The sequence below is a fragment of the Mauremys reevesii genome, linkage group 1, assembly GCF_016161935.1.
Source record: "Mauremys reevesii isolate NIE-2019 linkage group 1, ASM1616193v1, whole genome shotgun sequence".
Lineage (NCBI taxonomy): Eukaryota > Metazoa > Chordata > Testudines > Geoemydidae > Mauremys > Mauremys reevesii.
Window position 1 is genome coordinate 361,426,481 of NC_052623.1, and position 21,068 is coordinate 361,447,548.

At 48.5% G+C, this 21,068-nt stretch overlaps 1 protein-coding gene across 1 annotated transcript in view; it reads right to left on the reverse strand.

Moving 5' to 3' along the window:
- The window catches only part of HCLS1 (hematopoietic cell-specific Lyn substrate 1), a 59,031-nt gene that overhangs the window by 9,839 nt on the left and 28,124 nt on the right, over positions 1 to 21,068 (reverse strand). Inside the window, exons 4-9 of the mRNA XM_039520395.1 lie at positions 17,288 to 17,417; positions 13,303 to 13,413; positions 11,654 to 11,708; positions 9,868 to 9,978; positions 8,630 to 8,740; positions 7,288 to 7,343 (exon numbers count right to left, since the gene is read on the reverse strand). Coding sequence (XP_039376329.1) covers positions 7,288 to 7,343; positions 8,630 to 8,740; positions 9,868 to 9,978; positions 11,654 to 11,708; positions 13,303 to 13,413; positions 17,288 to 17,417 — 574 coding nt within the window. The remainder of the gene's footprint in view (positions 1 to 7,287; positions 7,344 to 8,629; positions 8,741 to 9,867; positions 9,979 to 11,653; positions 11,709 to 13,302; positions 13,414 to 17,287; positions 17,418 to 21,068) is intronic.

The window sequence follows — 21,068 nt, forward strand, 5'->3', positions numbered from 1 at the left end:
GAGCCAGAAGGAGAGTCTTAGTTCTTCCACTGACTATTAATATTGTTAATTTCTGTTGCTAATTCTTTGCACTTCTCAGCCTGGCCACAATAATGGAATGCTGACATGGGCAGCAGAAAATAGGGAAATAACGGGTAGAAATATAATTAATGATATTCAACATGGTTTTGTAGAAAATAGGTCTTATCAAACCAACCTGGTTGTCACAGGGCATCATCTGAAGCACCCTCCAGCAGCAGGCCATGGCAGACCAGCACGCCTGCCTCAGTTTCCCTCTTTCAAAATCCCCAGTAATGCCATGCAAGCTTTTTTGCCTCAATTCGCCTCCTCCTTGGGGCCAGTTTATTACAAAAACATAGTGGAAAATAGACCATAACAAAAGCCCCAAAACATAGTCCACTGATCACTCTCTATGCATACAATCCTTAACATCTAATCTTTCAACACTTCACATACCCATGTGGCATCTTCTACCAAACCTGGGCTCTTCTTCAGTCCTCTCCTTCCTTCTGCCAGGTCAACTGCCCAGCCCTTCCAGCTGGAGTGCAAATCCCTTCTCAGAAGGCAAGCCCATGCACTGTTCCCCTGCCTTCAGCTCTCCAGCATGGAGACATCAGCCCTTCTGCAGCTCCCCTGCCTTCAGCCCTCTCTAGCCCTTAGCTTCAGCTTGCTGGCTTAGAAGTCAGAAATCAACTCCCTCTGCTGCTCTGTGGCCTTCAGCCCTCTCCAGCCCACTGGCCCAGGCTCTCTGGCTTGGGAAGTTCAGCTGGCAAACCCCTCTAGCTGATCTCCTGCTTCAGCCTTCCCCCAGGCATCAGCTACAGCTTGCTTCAGGGAGCCTTCTCCAGTCCCCTGGTCCCTGGCAGCTCTCACCTGCCCTTGCCAGACTGAACTCCAGCAGCTTTCAACTAAGCCTCTGCCTCACAGGCTTGGTCTACACTACGGGTTTATACCGAATTTAGCAGCATTAAACTGAATTAACCCAAATTAAACTCTCAGGCTGCTCTGTCCATTTATATGGCCCAGATGCCTTCCTTTAAGCTCGGTTGGGGGTCAGCTGAGAAGTCACAGGTGTACTGCCCTCTTCCTTCTTAAATCTCCTGTGCCACGCTGTGAAATTGATATTCTTTCAGGAGAGTACTTGCCTGCTTGATAACCAGGGGTGGCTCTAGGCACCAGCAAAACAAGCTGGTGCCTAGGGCGGCAAAATCTAGGGGGCAGCAAAAGGCTGGGGCCCCAGCTCATCCTGCCGCTGCGAGCCGAGGAGCGGCCCGTCCCCTGCAGCCGTGGGGGGCGGCAGGCTGGGCCGGTGGACCTGCCGCAGTCATGCCTGCGGGAGGTCCACCGGAGCCCCGGGATGACTGGACCTGCCGCAGGCATGACTGCGGAGGGGGCGCTCGTCCCGCGGCTCGGCTGGACCTGCCGCAGGCATGACTGCGGAGGGGGCGCTCGTCCCGCGGCTCGGCTGGACCTCCCGCAGGCATGACTGCGGCAGCTCAAGCGGAGCCGCCGGACCCGCAAACCGTCCGCAGCCGCGGGAGGTCCAGCCGAGCCACGCGGGACCAGCGGTCCCTCTGCAGTCATGCCCGCGGGAGGTCCGCTGCTCCCGCGGCTCCGGGGCGCCTCCCGCACATGACTGCTTGGGGCAGCCAAAAAGGTAGAGCCGCCCCTGTTGATAACTGTGCTGATGTAATAGACTCCTGTAAGGCATTAGATTTAGTTCTGCTCTGCATTCTGCTTAAAAAATAACATTGTATACAAATCAATATGACATCTGTCAAATGGATTAAAAACTGGTTAACTGATTGGTCCTGCTTTGAGCAGGGGGTTGGACTAGATACCACCTGAGGTCCCTTCCAACCCTGAGATTCTATGATTCTATGATAGTACACCTAATGATTGTAAATGGGGAATCGTCAATGAATAGGAATATTTCTTGTGGGATAAGAGGAAAGGTTCTCTCATGGATCGGTAACTGGTTAAAAGACAGGAAACAAAGGGTAGGTATAAATGGCCAGTTTTCAGAATGGAGAGAGGTAAATAGTGGTGTCCCCGCAGGGGTCTGTACTGTGACCAGTCCTATTGAACATATTTATGAATGACCTGGAAAAGGGGTAAACACTGAGGTGGCAAAATTTGCAAATGATACAAAACTACTCAAGATAGTTAAATACCAGGAAGACTGCGAAGAGCTACAAAAGGATCTCTCAAAACTGGGTGACTGGGCAACAAAATGGCAGATGAAATTCAAAGTTGATAAATGCAAATTAATGCATATTGTAAAACATAATCCCAACTATACATACAAAATGATGGGTCTAAATTAGCTGTTACCACTCAAGAAAGAGATCTTGGAGCCATTGTGGATATTTCTTAGAAAACATCCACTCAGTGTCCAGCAGCAGTCATAAAGTGAACAAAATGTTAGGAATCATTAAGCAAGGGATTGATAATAAGACAGAAAATGTCATGTTGCCTCTATATAAATCCATGGTACACCCACATCTTGAATACTGCGTGCAGATGTGGTCGCCCCATCTCAAAAAGATATATTGGAATTGGAAAAGGTTCAGCAAAGGGCAACAAAAATGATTAGGGGTATGGAATGGCTTCCATATTAAGAGAGATTAATAAAACTGGGACTTTTCATCTTAGAAAAGAGGCGACTAAGGGGGGATATGATAGAGGCCTATAAAATCATGACTGGTGTGGAGAGTAAATAAGGATGTGTTATTTACTCCTTCTCGTAACACAAGAACTAGGGGTCACCAAATTAAATCAACAGGCAGCAAATTTAAAACAAACAAAAGGAAGTATTTTTTTCACACAACACACAGTAAGCCTGTGGAACTCCTTGCCAGGGGATGTTGTGAAGGCCAAGATTATAACAGGGTTCAAGAAAGAACTAGATAAATTCATGGAGGACAGGTCTGTCAATGGCTATTAGCCAGGATGGGCAGGGATGGTGTCCCTAGAAGCTGGGAATGGGTGACAGGGGATGGATCACTTGATGATTCCGTGTTCTGTTCATTCCCTTTGGGGCACCTGGCACTGGCCACTGTTGGCAGATAGGATACTGGGGTAGATGGACCTTTGGTCTGACCCAGTCTGGCCGTTCTTATTTCCTGCAACTGTAACCCTGGTATTTCCTGCCTGCCTGGTATGGCACTCAGTCCCCCTCCAGTGGCACCTAGATCATATAGAGATTGAGTCTGCTACCACCTTAGCTAAGAACCATGTAGCTTTTAGCTCATGCACTAGCGACTCAAACACTAAACTCCAGACGTTCACAGGTTCAATCCTGCCTGCTGACAGATGGGGGTCTGTCCGCGTTACACAATGATCAGTGCTAGTTAAAGGTTTCATCAATTGATCTGGAAGAAAATTTTTAAAAAGCCATTGCTGGTAAAATTTCCAGATGAGACAAGCGGTAGTGGAGTGGTGGATAATGAGGAAGACAGGTCATTGACACAAAGTGATCTATACATTCTCACACATTTGGGAAGACTTCTCAAACAGACCCCCACACCAGTGATTGCCTGCATTCTCCGAGGGCAGGACATTCACTCTACAAGAAGTCCTGGATGCCCAACAGGAGGCATGACCAGAGAATTCTATTCCTGGCCTGTGAAAGAGAGAGTCATGAACTGATGCCACTCCTGACCAAAATGGCTAGCACCTCATTCAGGGAAGGAATCATCTCTTCTCCCTTCAAATTCACAATAGGGCAAGTGACACAGAAAAAGCCAACCCTGGACACGTTGGTTCTAACCAACTACCACCCAGCATCAAAGCTCCCACTCCTGAGCAAGCTCATAAAGCGGGTAGGCAAATGCCTAATTCAAGATCATCTAATTGATGTTAATATCCTCGACGTGGCATCATTTGATTTAAGGCCCGGGACTGAAAACATTTTAGTGGCATGGATGGCACTGTCCTGATATCAATGGATGGAGGGCAGTCAGTCATCTATTCTCATCCTCCTGGGCCTTGCTGCAGCATTTAGTACTGTCTACCACGAGAGTCATGAATTCATATTTCCTAGATTCCAAAGCCAGATGGGACCATTGTGATCATCTAATCTGACCTCCTGAAATAATCCCTAGAGCATGGGTTTGAGACAAACATCCTGTTTTGGTTTAAAAGTGGTCAGTGATGGAGAATCCACCATGACCTTTGTAAATTGTTCCACTGGTTTATTGCCCTCACTGTTAAAAGTGTACACCTTATTTCCAGTAGGGTGACCAGAAGTCCCGATAAAACCGTGACTGTCCCGATATTAAGCAGTTTGCCCCTTCAGTCGGGACGCCATTTGTCCCGATATCTTGTTTCAAGCGCTTTTTAATTTTTTTTATTTTTTTCCTTGTTGCTTAGGCGGCGGTGACCGGCACGGGGCATGCCTTTTCAATTGTTACACTCACCCGGCACTTCGGCAGTGGGTCCCTCAGTCGCCGATGGTCTTCGGCGGCATTTCAGCAGCGGGTAATTTCTTCTTTGGCAGCAAGGTTTATTATCCACCGCAAAATGCTGCTGAAATGCTGCTGAAGACTGTCAGCGACTGAAGGACGCTCTGCCGAAATGCCGCCGAAGACTCGGACAGGTGGGTGTAACAATTGAAAAGGAGCTCCTCCTGCGGTGGTCCCGATATTTGGGGGCTCTTTGATTCCTCACTGACACTGAGCTCTCACAAAACAAACCATTTCTAGTTGGCTAGGAGACTTCATTCCATCTTGGTGGCCTGGATTATGTACACCTTTGTCAACTCCTTTCTGGGCTACAGTAGTGCAATACACCTGGGTATGAAGCCATCAATGAATCACTTAGGAAACTCCAGCTGGCACAGAATGCTGCCATGTGTCTCCTCAGCAACATAGGCTACCATGAGAGCATCCAACCTGCTCTCTGCTCCTGACACTGGCTGGCTACAGAATATCACATCAAGTTCAAGGTCTCAATCCTTATCTTCAGGGTGCTCAGAGGCCTAGTCCCACCATATCTAAAAGAGCCTAAGATCCAGGATGTAAACCATGGTCAACAAGTCCCCTACTCTGCACAACAGAGCTGGCTACACCAAGTGTAAGGTCATTTCTGTAGGTGTCAGTGCTTTCTCAGCGGCCAGTCCCAGACTGTCAAACAAAGGAACTAAGGACCACCCCAAATCTCACCACCATTGCTCTGCTCTAAGTGCCAGGCACACTTCTGAAACCTGCCTTCTCTAACACGCACAGAGCAAAATGCACATAAAATACTCCCCAAACGAAAACCATACCAGAACAAAACACTCCACTGCACACAAAATTCTCCCCCTGGGGAGAGGGAGAGAGAAAGAACAAACCACATGTGACAGTTCTTAGTCACAGCCGTCAATGAATGACAGGAAGGTGCTCAAATACTGCAGTTTGAGTGCAATATGAGAACCTGTATAGAATGGAATCTAGATCACTTATGCTTGTGGGTAAAATCCTACCAGGAGCCCAACACTTTCCCCTGCATACGCTGCACCTGTAAAACCCTAACATTCCATTTTCTTTTGTGCCAGCAGCACATCTGTCCACAGGTGCAGTATTGGAGATGAGGCAGGTAACTACAAAGGTAATTTCCTGCAGAGCCATGGCCTTCACACATGCTCACCGCTGTTATTGACCATGCAGCTCATTTCCCAGCACATACATGTTCAATGCAGCCTCCCTTCCCATTGCACCATCTGAACTCAGTAAGAAAACACCCAACCACCTGTGACTGCACAGTGCAGGATCCCAAAAGGCTTGTAACTCAGCCAGACCCAAACCAATGGGCAGTGGAACACACTAAGCCAGTGGTTCCCAAACTTTAACAACCTGTGAACCCCTTTCACTAAAATTTCAAGTCTCGCGAACCCTCTCCTAAAAAATGGGTATTTCCAGGGATTTTCTCTTTTACCTGAATATAAATGATAAAAGCAGTGATCTTGGAAATATAAAATTTGTTTTTATGACATGCTTATTACACACTGTTTATTATTATTATTATTTATCATTACAGTATTTTTATTACATTAGGAAAACGGCAACACTCTTCCAGATTTCATTTTCATAGCTTGTATCACTTTGAATAAGCCTGTTATAGACAAGGCTCCTAAGTTTCATCAAGGAGTATCAGACGAAACAGCATGAAGGTATTTAAGAAGCCAACTCAAAGAGTTCCTCCTACATAAGCATTCAGGTCTTGAGCAGTCCAGGCAAATAACACACATTACAACAAAGCTTAAACTTGTTCTTCAAAATAATTTTTAAAACAATACTAGCTGCCTATTTAATTTTAAAAACAGCAAAAAATATCCACTTCCCTTTCTATTTCTTATAAGGAATCTTGAAATTTAAATCTCCTCAGTGTGATAGATATGCTTGCTTTGATCTGCTTAGCTCTTGGAAGTCCAGGGGCTCCGTGCTGCTGGCACCATGCTGCTCAGGGTCCCTAGGGACAGCTCTGTCCACCATTAGGGAACTTTTTCCCGAGAACCCCCTGTAACATTTCACGAACCCCCAAGGGTTCACAAACCCCAGTTTGGGAACCACTGCACTAAGCCCATTCTTGTAACTCAAACCCTGCCATGGCCCAAATGTGGGGTGCACTGCGCTAAGACGACCAGCATGAGGGCTACACAAACACTGGTGAAGAAGATGGAAAATGGTGCAGGAATCCTTCTTGTTAATAGAAACGATGCTTTGTAACCCCAGGCTTGTGATTCCTTATTTCTGATATAAATAATTAACAATAAAAAAGTGTGTGTGAAAGACAGAAGGGAAACAACACCAAATCTGTGTGCAAAGCAGTTTTGGGACCACAGTGAGTGAGGTCCTTCAGAATGAAGAACTTACGAGAGGAATGGCCCCTCCTCACCAGATTCCTACTGTAGCCCCATTCGCTGCAGAGCGGTTGAAAAAAATCTTGTTGTCATGGGAAGGGCGTCTGCTCCTCACTCAGAAATCAATTACCTGGATCTGCTCAAACTCGCACAGTGAAATTTACCCCCAGGCAGAGACCGGACCTGGGAGAATTCAGCCCAAGAGGGGAGCCATTCAGAAAGGACTTAAAATGGAAATACCACATGGTCCCCCACAGTCCATCTCTCTCCCCCCACGCTTCATCACACCAGGCCCAGCCCTTCTGCCACCACAGCTAAATAACTGCACGGGGGAAAGGCTGTGCAAGTAGAGGCACAGCAGGTGCCACTCCCCTTTGCAGAGGAGCAAGTTTTGGGGGTTCTGGTGGCATAACTGTGAACTGTGCTGAGTGCAGCAGTCTTACCTTATCCACTCTGTCCTCCTGCACACCGTACCGACCTCCAAAGCCCTTGGCATAGTCTGCAACACACAAAGGATTCAGTTTGCCCTCAGCTATCAGGAGAAGCTCCCATAGACTTCACTGGGAGATGCCCCACGTAGTAGGGGAAGGATTGGGCCCAAACAGACCAGGGAGGATTTTATCCCATTCCAGCAACCTATGAACAAACAAGAACTGCCGGAGCAGCCCAACAAATCCATTTGTACTTCAGAACTAGCCCACTCAGTCAGGTACTAATGCTGGATGCTCCTGGGGAAGGCGTGAAATCCCCATTACATGGCAAACCCACATCATGCACCCAGCATCCACTGGGCGATACTCCAGCAGGGGGAAACATCCTCCTGACTCCCCATCTGGTGCCTTAAGGCAGGGGCTTCAGAACCCTGGTCATTTCATCTTAGCCAGAGGCCTGGGAGATGCTATGAAAACACTGGAAAAAGCCTCCACAGATAGTCTCTGGAATCACTGCCTGATTTTGCACCACCCAGTGTCTGATCCCTGCGTGCCACAGGAATGTGCCTGACACCAGGAATTTTAGTCAACACCTCAGAATAGCTCTGCACAGCCAATTTCAGATTCATAGCCAAGTATCTGCTCTGGAATCCTGATTGTAACACATTTCTCCAATCTGGAACCAAAACGGACCATGGACCCTTTATGCCCATTCAATATATCATGAATTTCAAATGCCAAGTACAAAATTAAATGGTGTTTGTGCAGGGCCTGCATTCGTTTGTCGCAATGGCAGCAGATGCTGCAATGGCATCTTTGTTGCTAAGAGGACCAATGATGTGTGCTCACCACAGACCTACTGCCTGACCAGCGGCACATCAGCAGTAGCAGCCAGCCTGGGGAAGGCAGCAGGTGGCCACCGGGGAGATGTCCAAGCCCCAGGGCTTGGGGGTTGTTCTTCAGAACAGATTCCTCAAGAATGAATTCTGCATCTGTGCAATGTGGCATTAATCCAGGTGCCCGCCCAGTAGCCCACCCCTTTCTGAGATGGGTGCTCCCCACCTCCATTCCTTATTGCTGTAGGTGAGCACTTCCCTTGCTCTGCCCTCCAACACACATTGATCCAGGTGCCCCAGCCCTTGTTCGGCTGCTGCTCCCCACCCAATGCCCTATTCCTTGACCCCCACTGCTCCAGCTGCCTGAACCCCCCACTATGCCCTGCTTTTTGTGTTTCAATTCTCAGCGTTCCCACATCTGTATCACAGTGCAGTCTGGTCAGCCCCTGAGCTTTAGCTGGGCCAAATGCACCATAGCTTGGCCCAACGAACATGACACCAGTAGAAGCAGCACACACCTGTCTGGGACTCATGACGTTTCAACTCTTCCTGGTGCTCCCAGCCAAGGGCACATTTGTCCTGACGGTCCTTCTGCACCCCAAACTTCCCACCAAAGCCCACAGCATAGTCTGCAGTCACGGGGGAAGACAGAGCACGGGAGGTGAGGGGACAGCAACATAGAGAGACAAACAGAGACGGTCCATTAATTCAGGCTCACATAACTCTAATGAAGGCAGCTCCAGTCCCTGGGTCAGCGGCTGGTGGGGGGTTGAGGTAGGGCTAATGGGATGCTGGCAGGGGTGGGGATGGAGAAGCTCACAGGGGCTGATGGGAGGGTGAAGCAGGGCTCAGAGGGGCCAATCTAACTGATTTTTTTCCTCATTGCCTTATAAAAGTGGGAAAAATAAAAGCCGTCTCCAGCTCACCACGCCCCTAACCTGGGGTATGTGTGGGGAGCAGGCTGGTGTATTGAAGGCTGGACTGTCCCTTCAGACACTGTTCTCTCATCAACAGCCCAGCTAGGGTGACCAGGTGTCCTGATTTTTTAGAAACAGTCCCGATATTTGGGGCTTTGTCTTACATAGGTGCCTATTACCCGCAACCCTGTCCCAATTTTTCACACTTGCTTGCTGGTCACCCTAAGCCTAGCCCTGCTCCAGAGAGACATCCCCCCCCCCCCAGCCTTTTGTGGGACGAGAGAGGCATTCATGCTGCACACACATGCTGTTCCCTCATTGATCTGCCTCCCTGTTGGGTCCCTGGGGCACAAGGGAATTTGGTTTCCATCTTCATTCAGTCCTGAGCTCCCCACACAGGGGCCCTAGGGACACAGCCTGCTATCCACCACCACTCCACCCCTTCCTCGCTGACAGAGAGGCAACTCGCTCCCTCCACCTCACTCAGTGCCGCCTCCCAACCCTCCAGTCCCCAGTGACATTATCCTCACCTGCCTGCTTACCCGTCCCCCCCAGGCTGTGGCTGCGCTGCCTGGGCCTGGAACACCCTAACCTGGCCCAAGAGGCAGCCAAACCCCTCCACAGGTCTCATTCTGCCACGGTGACTGCTGGAAGTGGTGGGTCCTGGCTTGGCTCAGCATTGGACTCCCCAGAAATGTGCTGGGCTTCTGTGAGTTACGCTGCTGTGGGCAGTGCCCCCTCAAGTACTCCTGGCCCCTTCCTGCCCATGTTTCATCTTAGTGTGGGAAAGGCCAGACACATGCTGGGCACCCAAAAACAATGGTCACCGCAGGCCTGACCTTTCTGCGACTCGTGCTTCTCTGTCTGACTCTTGTAGTCGAACCCCACGGCTGCTTTGTCCAGCTTGTCCTTCTCCACCCCATAGCGGCCACCGAACCCCTTGGCGTAATCTGGGGAATAGCACGCAAGCAGAGATTAGTGCTGCCCTCCAATCCACTGGGGAGGGTAGGCGGACATGGGGAGGGGCAGGAGAAATGCAAGAAGAGAGAGAGGGCAGTGGTGGGGGTGGAGGGATGAGGCTAGGAGGAAGTGGAAGAGGAGGGAGGATGGGGTCCATGAGTGGCAGAAGGGGGTGGGGAGGGGAAGGATAGAGGAGAGAAGGGGTTGTGGTAGGGGAAGGAGTGGGGTGTGTGGCAGAGAACAAGGGAGCACTGTGGCAGAGTGGGGTGGTAGGGGAGGTGGTGAGGGAGAATGGGGAAGGGAAAGGCGGGGGGTGGAGGAGAGAAGGGGATGTAGTGGGGGAAGGAGTGGGGGGGTGGCAGAGGACACAGGAGCACTGTGGCAGAGAGTGGGGTGGGAGGGGAGGTGGTGAGGGAGAATCGGGAAGGGAGAGGCAGAGGGGAGGGTAAGAGAAGGGGTTGTGGTGAGGGAAGGAATGAGGGGGTGGCAGAGGACAGGGGAGCACTGTGGCAGAGAGTGGGCTGGGAGGGGAGGTGGTGAGGGAGAATGGGGAAGGGAGAGGCAGAGGGGAGGGTAAGAGAAGGGGTTGTGGTGAGGGAAGGAATGAGGGGGTGGCAGAGGACAGGGGAGCACTGTGGCAGAGAGTGGAGTGGTAGGGGAGGAGGTGAGGGAGAATTGGGAAAGGAGAGGCATAGGGGAGGGACAGAGGACAGAAGGGGATGTAGTGGGGGAAGGAGTGGTGGGTGGCAGAGGACAGGAGAGCACTGTGGCAGAGGGTGGGGTGGGAGGGGAGGTGGTGAGGGAGAATCGGGAAGGGAGAGGCAGAGGGAAGGGAGGGGCAGAGGAGAGAAGGGGTTGTGGTGGGGGAAGGAGTGAGGGGGTGGCAGAGGACAGGGGAGCACTGTGGCAGAGGATCGGGTGGTAGGGGAGGTGGTGAGGGAGAATGGGGAAGGGATAGGTGAGGGGGTGGAGGAGGGAAGGGGATGTGCTGGGGGAAGGAGTGAGGGGTTGGCAGAGGACGGGGAGCACTGTGGCAAAGAGTGGGGTGGAAGGGGAGGTGGTGAGGGAGAATCGGGAAGGGAGAGGCAGAGGGGAGGGTAAGAGAAGGGGTTGTGGTGAGGGAAGGAATGAGGGGGTGGCAGAGGACAGGGGAGCACTGTGGCAGAGGCTGGGGTGGGAGGGGAGGTGGTGAGGGAGAATCATAGAATCTCAGGGTTGGAAGGGACCTCAGGAGGTATCTAGTCCCACCCCTGCTCAAAGCAGGACCAAACCCAACTAAATCATCCCAGCCAGGGCTTTGTCAAGCCTGACCTTAAAAACTTCTAAGGAAAGAGATTCCACCACCTCCCTAGGTAACCCATTCCAGTGCTTCACCACCCTCCTAGTGAAAAAGTTTGTCCTAATATCCAGCCTCAGGAAGGGAGAGGCATAGGGGAGGGTAAGAGAAGGGGGATGTGATGGTGGAAGGAATGTGGGGGGTGGCAAGGACAGGGGATCACTGTGGCAGAGAGTGGGGTTGGAGGGGAGGTGGTGAGAAAGAATGGGGAAGGGAGAGGCGGAGGGGAGGGGAGGGAAGGAGTAAATGAGAGGATGCGGGAGTCGGGATGTGGCAAGTGAAGTAATAGCAGATGGGTCATGCGAGGTGAACACTACCACTGAACTTGCCTTTCTGGGATGAGTGTTTCTCCACCTCGCCCTTGTACTCAAACCCAAGCGCTGACTGGAGGAGGAATGAGAATAGCATCAGCTGTTTCCTTGGGACGTAGTTCCCAGTCAGAGCCAGGGCCTGGCCTCTTCACCCTCTGCTTTCCCAGCTGGGCAGCTGCATTTGTGCCCAGAAAGCCTTCCACCTCGGGGTCACAGGCTTCAAGCCAACCCAGGCCCCCCTTTCCCACCTCAACAAACTTAGGCTGTTTGCCCTGCCCTCTCCATCAAGCCCTGCCCACTCTATGCCCCCCCATCCATTCTTGTCCCTCATTGTGCCACCAGCCCCTGCCCTGACCTCTCGTTTGTCTGCGTCACTCCCAGCTATCTCCACCTGTCCGTCCATGGGCTGCCCCAGGATGGCACCCTCGCCCTGAGGCACTCCACAAGAAGATCCCTTCGCCCCCACCCACACCCCCCCTGCCACACCGCTCTGAGGCTGTTAGGTCTCTGCATGCACTGCCCTGCTCAGTAGCCATGACCCCAGTAGAAGCCACGGCAGGGGCAGCAGCGCTGACTGAGACATAACCAGGGATTCTAGCTCATCCTTTCTGGTCATGATGGGCTGCCCGCTGGTCAGGGCAGCACAGGGCTCCCTGTGCGCAGAGACGCCCACAACTGAAATACAAGCCGCTCACACTGCACTGCCTGGGAGGTCACCAGCTCTGTCCCAGGGTGGGGGCTCCACATCACAGAGCCCTTCCCCCTGCTCGGCCTCCGCTGAGATGCCAAGATGACAGTGTTCCCTTCTCATCAGCTGCTCCCACACCACAGCCACTGCACCACCACCCCCTGCCAAAGGTCAGTGCCTGAGCTTAGAGACCAAGGCTGCCCCATGCTGTGATGTCAGTTACACGTGCTGCACAAGTCAGGTATCCAGCCAGACGGGGGCAGCATGACACATGCCAGGTGCAGAGCTGCAAGTTTTGTGTAGCTCCATGGGTGACAGTTTATGCAAATGAATTAGCTAGTTTGCATAATTGAGAAAAATTGCAGATAGCCAGAAATATCAGTTTGGAGACCACTGTGTGGATTTAGTGAAAAGTGTCAGTTTGACACCTGATTTGTGAGCAGGGCTCCCCAGCGAGATGGGCCCGGTTCCTTGCACCCCTCAGAAGAGAAGGCAATTGCATTGTGCCGGAGTGAGTTGTCAGTGGCGGTTCTGAGGTGCACAAAGCACACAGCAATCCTAGGCCCAGATCATTGCGCGCCTTGAAAATAAAGGCTAAGACCTTTAATTTCCTGCTGCGGCAGGAGCAGGGCACCCGGCTGCGTGTTCTCACTGTGCCCTGTACCAGAGCCCTGCGCTGGACTATTCTTTTAATCCCTCTCTCAATCTGCCCCACAACACCTACTCCCACTCGCTCCTGCACTGTTTCTTTATTTAAAGAAAAACTTGCTTTCCATCGCTGAAATTCTATTTATGACAAACTGATGAGAGATTTAGTGTTTTCCCACAAATTACTGCAGTTGGTTTTTTTGCCCACCCAATCCTGCCTGCAACAAAATACATTTTACCCACTCCTGCGATTATGGCAGTGGGTCCTGTGGAACCCGTGGGATTTCTGTCCCGCTGCAGGGCTCTAACCCATACCACCGTGGCCACCTACCTTGTCAGCTCGGTCCCTCTGGACTCCATATTTCCCCCCAAAGCCTTTAGCTGCATCTGTCTGAGATGAATGCTTCTCAACATCAGCTACGTACTCATGGCCCAGTGCACTCTAGAAAACCAAAAAGAACAGTGTCAGGCACCACCATTGTTCCTCTCCAACGGAGAGGACAGACGCACAGACAGAGTCAATCACAACTTCATTCTGCTCTAGCGGTCAGGACAGACACATGGGCAGAGGCACAAACAGAATATATTGCACTGTCATTTAGTCCCACTGACTAACGTCCCTGCCTGAGCCCAGGCTCAGCTCTGAGAGACACTTGGCTGAGCTCTAGGGCAGCATCCCTGGAGCCATTCCCACATAGCGCTCATGACCTGATGACATTCGATATGGGCAAACAGAGGACAGTCCCACCCAGCAGTACATACACTTGATGCTTCAAAAGAGCTAATTTTCCAACGGTGAGGAGGAAACTGGTTGGAGGGACAGAAAAAGAGCTACAAAAATTATTCAAGCATTGGAGAATGCGCTACAGTCAGAACCTTAAAGATTGTGGGAGGGGATTTGATAGCTGCTTTCAACTACCTGAAGGGGGTTCCAAAGAGGATGGATCTAGACTGTTCTCAGTGGTAGCAGATGACAGAACAAGGAGCAATGGTCTCAAGTTGCAGTGTGGGAGGTTTAGATTGGATATTAGGAAAAACTTTTTCACTAGGAGGGTGGTGAAGCACTGGAATGGGTTACCTAGGGAGGTGGTGGAATCTCCTTCCTTAGAGGTTTTTAAGGTCAGGTTTGACAAAGCCCTGGCTGGGATGATTTAGTTGGGGATTGGACTAGATGACCTCCTGAGGTCCCTTCCAACTCTGATATTCTATGATTAAAGAGCCCAATCTTTCTGGCTTATCCAAAAGATCAAGACTTGATAACGGTGTATAAGTACCTTCACAGGGAGAAAACCCCCAGGCACTAAAGGGCTTTTTAACCTAGAAATGCAGAACAAGAACAAGTGACTGGAAGCTGAAGCGAGACAAGTGTAAATGAGAAATAAAGCATAAATTAACAGAGAGCAAGATTAAGCACTGGAATAAACTACCAAGGATTTCTCCATCTCTTGATGTTTTCAGATCAAAATGGGTCGCCTTTCTTGAAGAGTTTCAGAGCAGCAGCCATGTTTGTCTGTATCTGCAAAAAGAATAGGAGTACTTGTGGCACCTTAGAGCCTAACAAATTTATTTGAGCATAAGCTTTCGTGGGCTACAGCCCACTTCATCAGATGCATAGAATGGAACATATAGTGAGGAGAGATATATATACACATACAGAGAACATGAAAAGATGGGAGTTGTCCTACCAACTCTAAGAGGCTAATTAATTAAGAGAAAAAACTTTTGTAGTGATAATCAAGATAGCCCATTACAGACAGTTTGACAAGAGAACTACACCATCTGCTCAAAAACACTCCCTGACAAAGCACAGGAACAGATCTGTACAGACACATGCCTAGAACCCTGATCAGGGATATTCTATTTGCTACCCGAGATCCATAAACCTGGAAATCCTGGATGCCCCATCATCTCAGGCATTGGCACCCTAACAGCAAGATTGTCTGGCTATGTAGACTCTCTCCTCAGGCCCTACACTACCAGCACTCCCAGCTACCTTCGAGACACCACTGACTTCCTGAGGAAACTACAATCCATCGGTGATCTTCCAGAAAACACCATCCTGGCCACTATGGATGTAGAAGCCCTCTACACCAACATTCTACACAAAGATGGACTACAAGCTATCAGGAACAGTATCCCTGATAATGTCATGGCAAACCTGATGGCTGAACTTTGTGACTTTGTCCTCACCCACAACGATTTCACATTTGGGGACAATATATACCTTCAAGTCAGCGGCACTGCTATGGGTACCCACATGGCCCCACAGTATGCCAACATCTTTATGGCTGACTTAGAACAACGCTTCCTTAGCTCTCATCCCCTAATGCCCCTACTCTACTTATGCTACATTGATAACATCTTCATCATCTGGACCCATGGAAAAGAAGCCCTTGAGGAATTCCACCATGATTTCAATAATTTCCATCCCACCATCAACCTCAGCCTAGACCAATCTACACAAGCGGTCCATTTCCTGGACTCTACTGTGCTAATAAGCGATGGTCACATAAACACCATCCTATACCGGAAACCTACTGACCGCTATACTTACTACATGCCTCCAGCTTTCATCCAGACCACATCATACAATCCATTGTCTACAGCCAATCTCTAAGATACAACCACATTTGCTCCAATCCCTCAGACAGGGACAAACACCTACAAGATCTCTATCAAGCATTCCTACAACTACAATACCCACCTGCTGAAGTGAAAAAACAGATTGACAGAGCCAGAAGAGTACCCAGAAGTCACCTACTACAGGACAGGCTCAACAAAGAAAACAACAGAATGCCACTAGCCATCACCTTCAGCCCCCAACTAAAACCTCTCCAGTGCATCATCAAAGATCTACAAACTATCTTGAAAGATGATCCCTCACTCTCACAGAACTTGGGAGACAGACCTGTCCATGCTTACAGACTGTCCCCCAACCTGAAGCAAATACTCACCAGCAACCACACACCACGCAACAAAAACACTAACCCAGGAACCTATCCTTTCAACAAAGCCCAATGCCAACTCTGTCCAGATATCTATTCAAGTGACATCATCATAGGACCTAATCACATCAGCCATGCCATCAGGGGCTCATTCACCTGCACATCTACCAATGTGATATATGCCAGCATGTGCCAGCAATGCCCCTCTGCCATGTACATTGGCCAAACCGGACAGTCTCTACGCAAAAGAATAAATGGACACAAATCTGACATCAGGAATCATAACATTAAAAAACCAGTAGGAGAACACTTCAACCTCTCTGGCCACTCAGTAACAGACCTAAAGGTGGCAATTTTGCAACAGAAAAGCTTCAAAAACAGACTCCAATGAGAAACTGCTGAACTTGAATTAATATGCAAATTAGACACTATCAACTTAGGCTTGAATAGAGACTGGGAATGGCTGAGCCATTACACACATTGAATCTGTTTCCCCATGTTAAGTATTCTCATACCTCTTGTCAAACTATCTGTAATGGGCTATCTTGATTATCACTACAAAAGTTTTTTCTCTTAATTAATTAGCCTCTTAGAGTTGGTAGGACAACTCCCACCTTTTCATGTTCTCTGTATGTGTGTGTGTGTGTGTGTGTGTGTATTATATATATATATATATAGCCTCACTATATGTTCCATTCTATGCATCTGATGAAGTGGTCTGTAGCCCACAAAAGCTCAAATAAATTTGTTAGGCTCTAAGGTGCCACAAGTACTCCTGTTCTTTTTTCTTGAAGAGGTGCCTTAGCCAAACACAAGTTATGGGGCTCAATACAGAGGTAATAGTAAAATTTAATGGCCTGTGCTATACAGATCAGACTAGATGATCTAATGGTCATTTCTGTCCTTAAACTCTCTGGATCTATGAACGAACTCTCTCTATGCTGCTGTGCCGTGAGCCCACCTGCATCAGCGTGTTCAATTCTGGGATTCTTAAGGGCATGTAACTAGGAGGAATCGGACAGATTTTAGAAAGGGGATGATTATGATAATTAATCAGGAAATATTCCCTGTCAGGAAGATGGATTTGGCTGGGAATCATCCCATCAGGAGAAAGGTTGGGCATCCAATCATGTGGGACATTTAAAGTTAGTAGAGCTTTGTCTGGTCTAACAGTTCATTAGGAATAATCCTGCTCTGGTCCATGGAGAGGGAGATGGGTGGGACTGCACAGACCTATTCCACTTCTAACGTTTGTAAGTCTCCGTTCCTGCTCTTTCCCTGCTGTGGAACAGGCACTCAGACAGACCCACCCCTCCACTGCTGGGACAGGAAACTCTCTGGAGAGTACAGACAAGACACAGCAGCTTTTACCTTATCCATTCGGTCCTGCTCTGTTCCAAATTTGCCCCCGTATCCATAAGAGGCCTTGGGCCCAGTCTCCAGCTCCTTCTTCTTGATGACTTCATGTTCCTCAGACACCTTGCTCCTCAGCTGATGGATGCTGGGAAGAAATAGAGGGTCAGGGCAAATCACTACAAAACCCCTCAGACTTGGCCCAACCCAACAGTCGTTACACTCCATTACAGACTGGAGCATGCTGCAGTGCAAACTGTATCATGATCTGTGGAATCTGAATCAGATGGCCCATTTTCCCTGGAGGGATTGTTATTAACAGGACACCAGTGGAACAGCGAATGTGAGGAGTTAGGCTGGAAGCAACTCAGCCACGGGGTTTAATAAATCCAATTGTTCAACATAATCTGCATCCAGCCTCACTCTTTGCAAATGAAACACAGACCAGGCCTATGGCATTGCCTCTTTAGACCCATTAGTGCATTTCACAGCCAGGGGCCGCATCATGTGGCCAAGGCTCAGGTGCTCCCCAGTGAGGCAGATATGAACTCTGTGGCCTCAGCGCAGCAACCTCGTGTAATGAAGCTCTGGAGATTTGGATGTGAAAATGAATAGTCCATTCAGCATGGTGCCTCCTTCCTCTTGTGCACTATTACATTATTTACACTTTCCCTACATATTCCGTTTTCTACATGTGGCAGATTTTTGCACTGACAGTGCAGGGCAGTGCTGAAGAAGTCATTGGGGAAGCTGGTGGTTGGTGCAGCCAGTTATGAGGGAAGTGGGGATTGGAACCAGGGAGGAGCAGGAGACGTTTTGGGAAGTGAGGTAAGCACATTCACTGGTCACTCTGTTGCCGTGATCAGCAGCAGGGAAGTAGTTTCACAGTTAACACCCCATTGGTAAGACTGGGGCAGTTCTTGTAATGGAATGCTAAACTATATTATACAGTTCAGCCACTAGGTGGCACTATGCATAAAACACCTTATTTAAATGACCCTCAACCATACCAGGTAGAGCATTAAAGGATCTTATGCTGAACAGAGCTGAGGTGTATAAATTAGCTCTGTGACCAGTCCATATTTAGCACAGGGACATGACATGGTGTCAGGAGTAAACTACGAACAAAAACAGAAGGACCAAAGCAACAAAGAATTCAGGATCTCATCAACATGCCCATCTTCAATAACCTGGAGAACTTCAGCTTTGACAAACCTTCAGAATGGACAGACTAGAAACAAGATTTTGCTTTGCTACTAAGCTTCACAAGGAAACTGGGGATACACAGGTTAGCTTCTTTAATTTATGCTCTGGGGAAACAAGTAGAGCATATCTTTAAATCCTCTGACTTGACTGAAGACGGTCACAAGGATGACTATTAAAAGGTTCTGGCTATGTCTCAAGCATACTTTATACCTCAGAGAAATGTGTTTTATGAAAGAGCAAGTTTTCACCAGAGAATTCAAGAACCAGGGGAAAATGTAGAATGTTTTATAAGAGCTCTGCATACATTAGCTGAAAACTATGATTTTGGGTAATGCAAAATATGAAAATATCAGAAACAGGCTGGTTATGGGGATAACAGATAAAACCTTTCACAGCAGCTACAACCGAAGAGAGATTTAATCCTAGCGATAGCTATACATAGAGCAAAGGTTAAAAGTCATTATCATAAAACCTCTGCGGCAAGGAGAGAGAATTCCCACGCTAACAGGGACAAATTCCAGCCTACATGCACAAGGTGTGGAAAAAATCATATCCCAAGAGCTGATCCATGTCCAGCCAGAGGCACATGGTGTAATAAATGCAGGCTATATCCTGCACTAAGGAAGTCAGGGAGCTGGTTCATACTACAGACAATCAAGCCCATTCTTTCTTGGATCTGACACAGAACCAGTTTGGACAGTAAAATTGAATATTCATGGCAAGACTATTGACTTTAGGAGCTGATGTCACAGTCATCTCAGAAGGGACTGACAAGTCACCTTCAACCCCTCCCAGAGCTGAAGTCACTCTGACTAGCCCTGGAGGTATTCTGAACTTGGGCCAATTCACCACAGAAACAACTTTCAAAGACAACAGCTTTGCATTCAGGGTTTATGTGATTAAAGGACCACTGACCATCAGCCTTCTCAGCTGCAGCGTGGCAGCCATGATGGGCCTAGTGAGAAATGTGGAAGAAATTGACGGAATATTGGGTCATATTGGACTTTAAGGAGATCCAATACAAACCACTTTAAGAGACAATGCTGAACCATATAGTGTACATACACCTCACAGGATTCCTATCCCCTTACTACATGAAGTGGAAATTGAGTTAAACAGAATGGAGTGGATTGGCATAATCAAGAAAATCTCTGAGCCAACAGCATGGTGTGCCCCAATGGTACCATTTATAAAGCAAAATGGAAAAATACAAATATGTGTAGATCTTAAAAGCCTCAGTGAAGCAGCTGTGAGAGAACAATATATCCTCTCAGCACTGGGTGACTTCCTTCCCAGAGTGAAAGGAGCTACAGTATTCTGCAAGCTGGATGCCTCGAGATTCCAGCAGATTCCTTTATCCAAAGAAAGTGCTAAACTGACTACATTTATCAGACCCTTTAAGAGATTTTGCTTTCGAAGATTACCCTTTGGGATTACCAGTGCACCTTTAATTTTCTGAAGACTGATGGCAGAACTGTTAATGAACACAAATGGAGTTGTAGTTTCATGGATGATATTCTGATATATGGATCTTCAATGGAAGAACACAACAAAACACTCACCCTAAGCCTAACTGATTAGTCTAGATGGAAGCAAAACAAGGAAAAATGTGTTTCCTGCCTACCCCAAATTGAGTTTTGGAGATAGACAATAAACAAAGATGGGATCTGTCCTAGCCCTGAGAAAGTAAAAGCCATTCGCGAATTGAATGCACCAATTAATGTACCATAACTGAGATGCATACTGGGGATGGCATATGACCTTGGTCGATACTTTCAGGACCTTTCTACAGTGACAAAACCATTGAATGTATTATTAAAATCCAACACCTTTTGATTATGGGGGGGGGATAAAAAAATTGCCTTCAAATGATCTCCACCGCTCCAGTTCTCAAGTACTACAATGTGAACAAACCCACAATGGTCAGTGAGGATACAAGCAGCTACGGCTTACGTGGTGTATTGTTGCAACAACAGCGCTCAGAGTGGAAGCCAGATGCATTTTGCTCTTGCGCACTTATAGAAGCAGAAAAATGATATGCACAGATTGGCAAGGCATGCCTGCCAAGTGTCCGAGCATGTTAGAACTTTAACAGATATCTGTGTGGACTAGATTCATTTATGCTGATAACAGACCACAAACCACTTGTAATTCTCAGCAATGAAAAAGACCTGGATCAAGCACAGCTGAGATGTCAGTGTCTATTGCTAAGGTTACTGCGATTTAACCTAGGGTGACCAGATGTCCCGATTTTATAGGGATAGTTCCGATTTGGGGGTCTTTTTCTTATATAGGCTTCTATTACCCCCCACCCCCGTCCTCTGATTTTTCACATTTGCTGTCTGGTCACCCTAATTTAACCCAATTACTAAATATGTTCCTGGGAACAATCTGGGACTAGCAGACATTCCATTATGGAGCCCAGCATCACACACAGCTACCTGTGAGCTCAGAGCTGATGTAAAGGTGTATGTGGATGCTGTGGACACATACAGACCAGCGTCAGAAAAGAGACGACTCCAGCTCCAAAAAAGCAATTAAAATAGACACACAACTTCAGGAAGTTCTAAGTTACATTGGGGTGGCTGGCCCA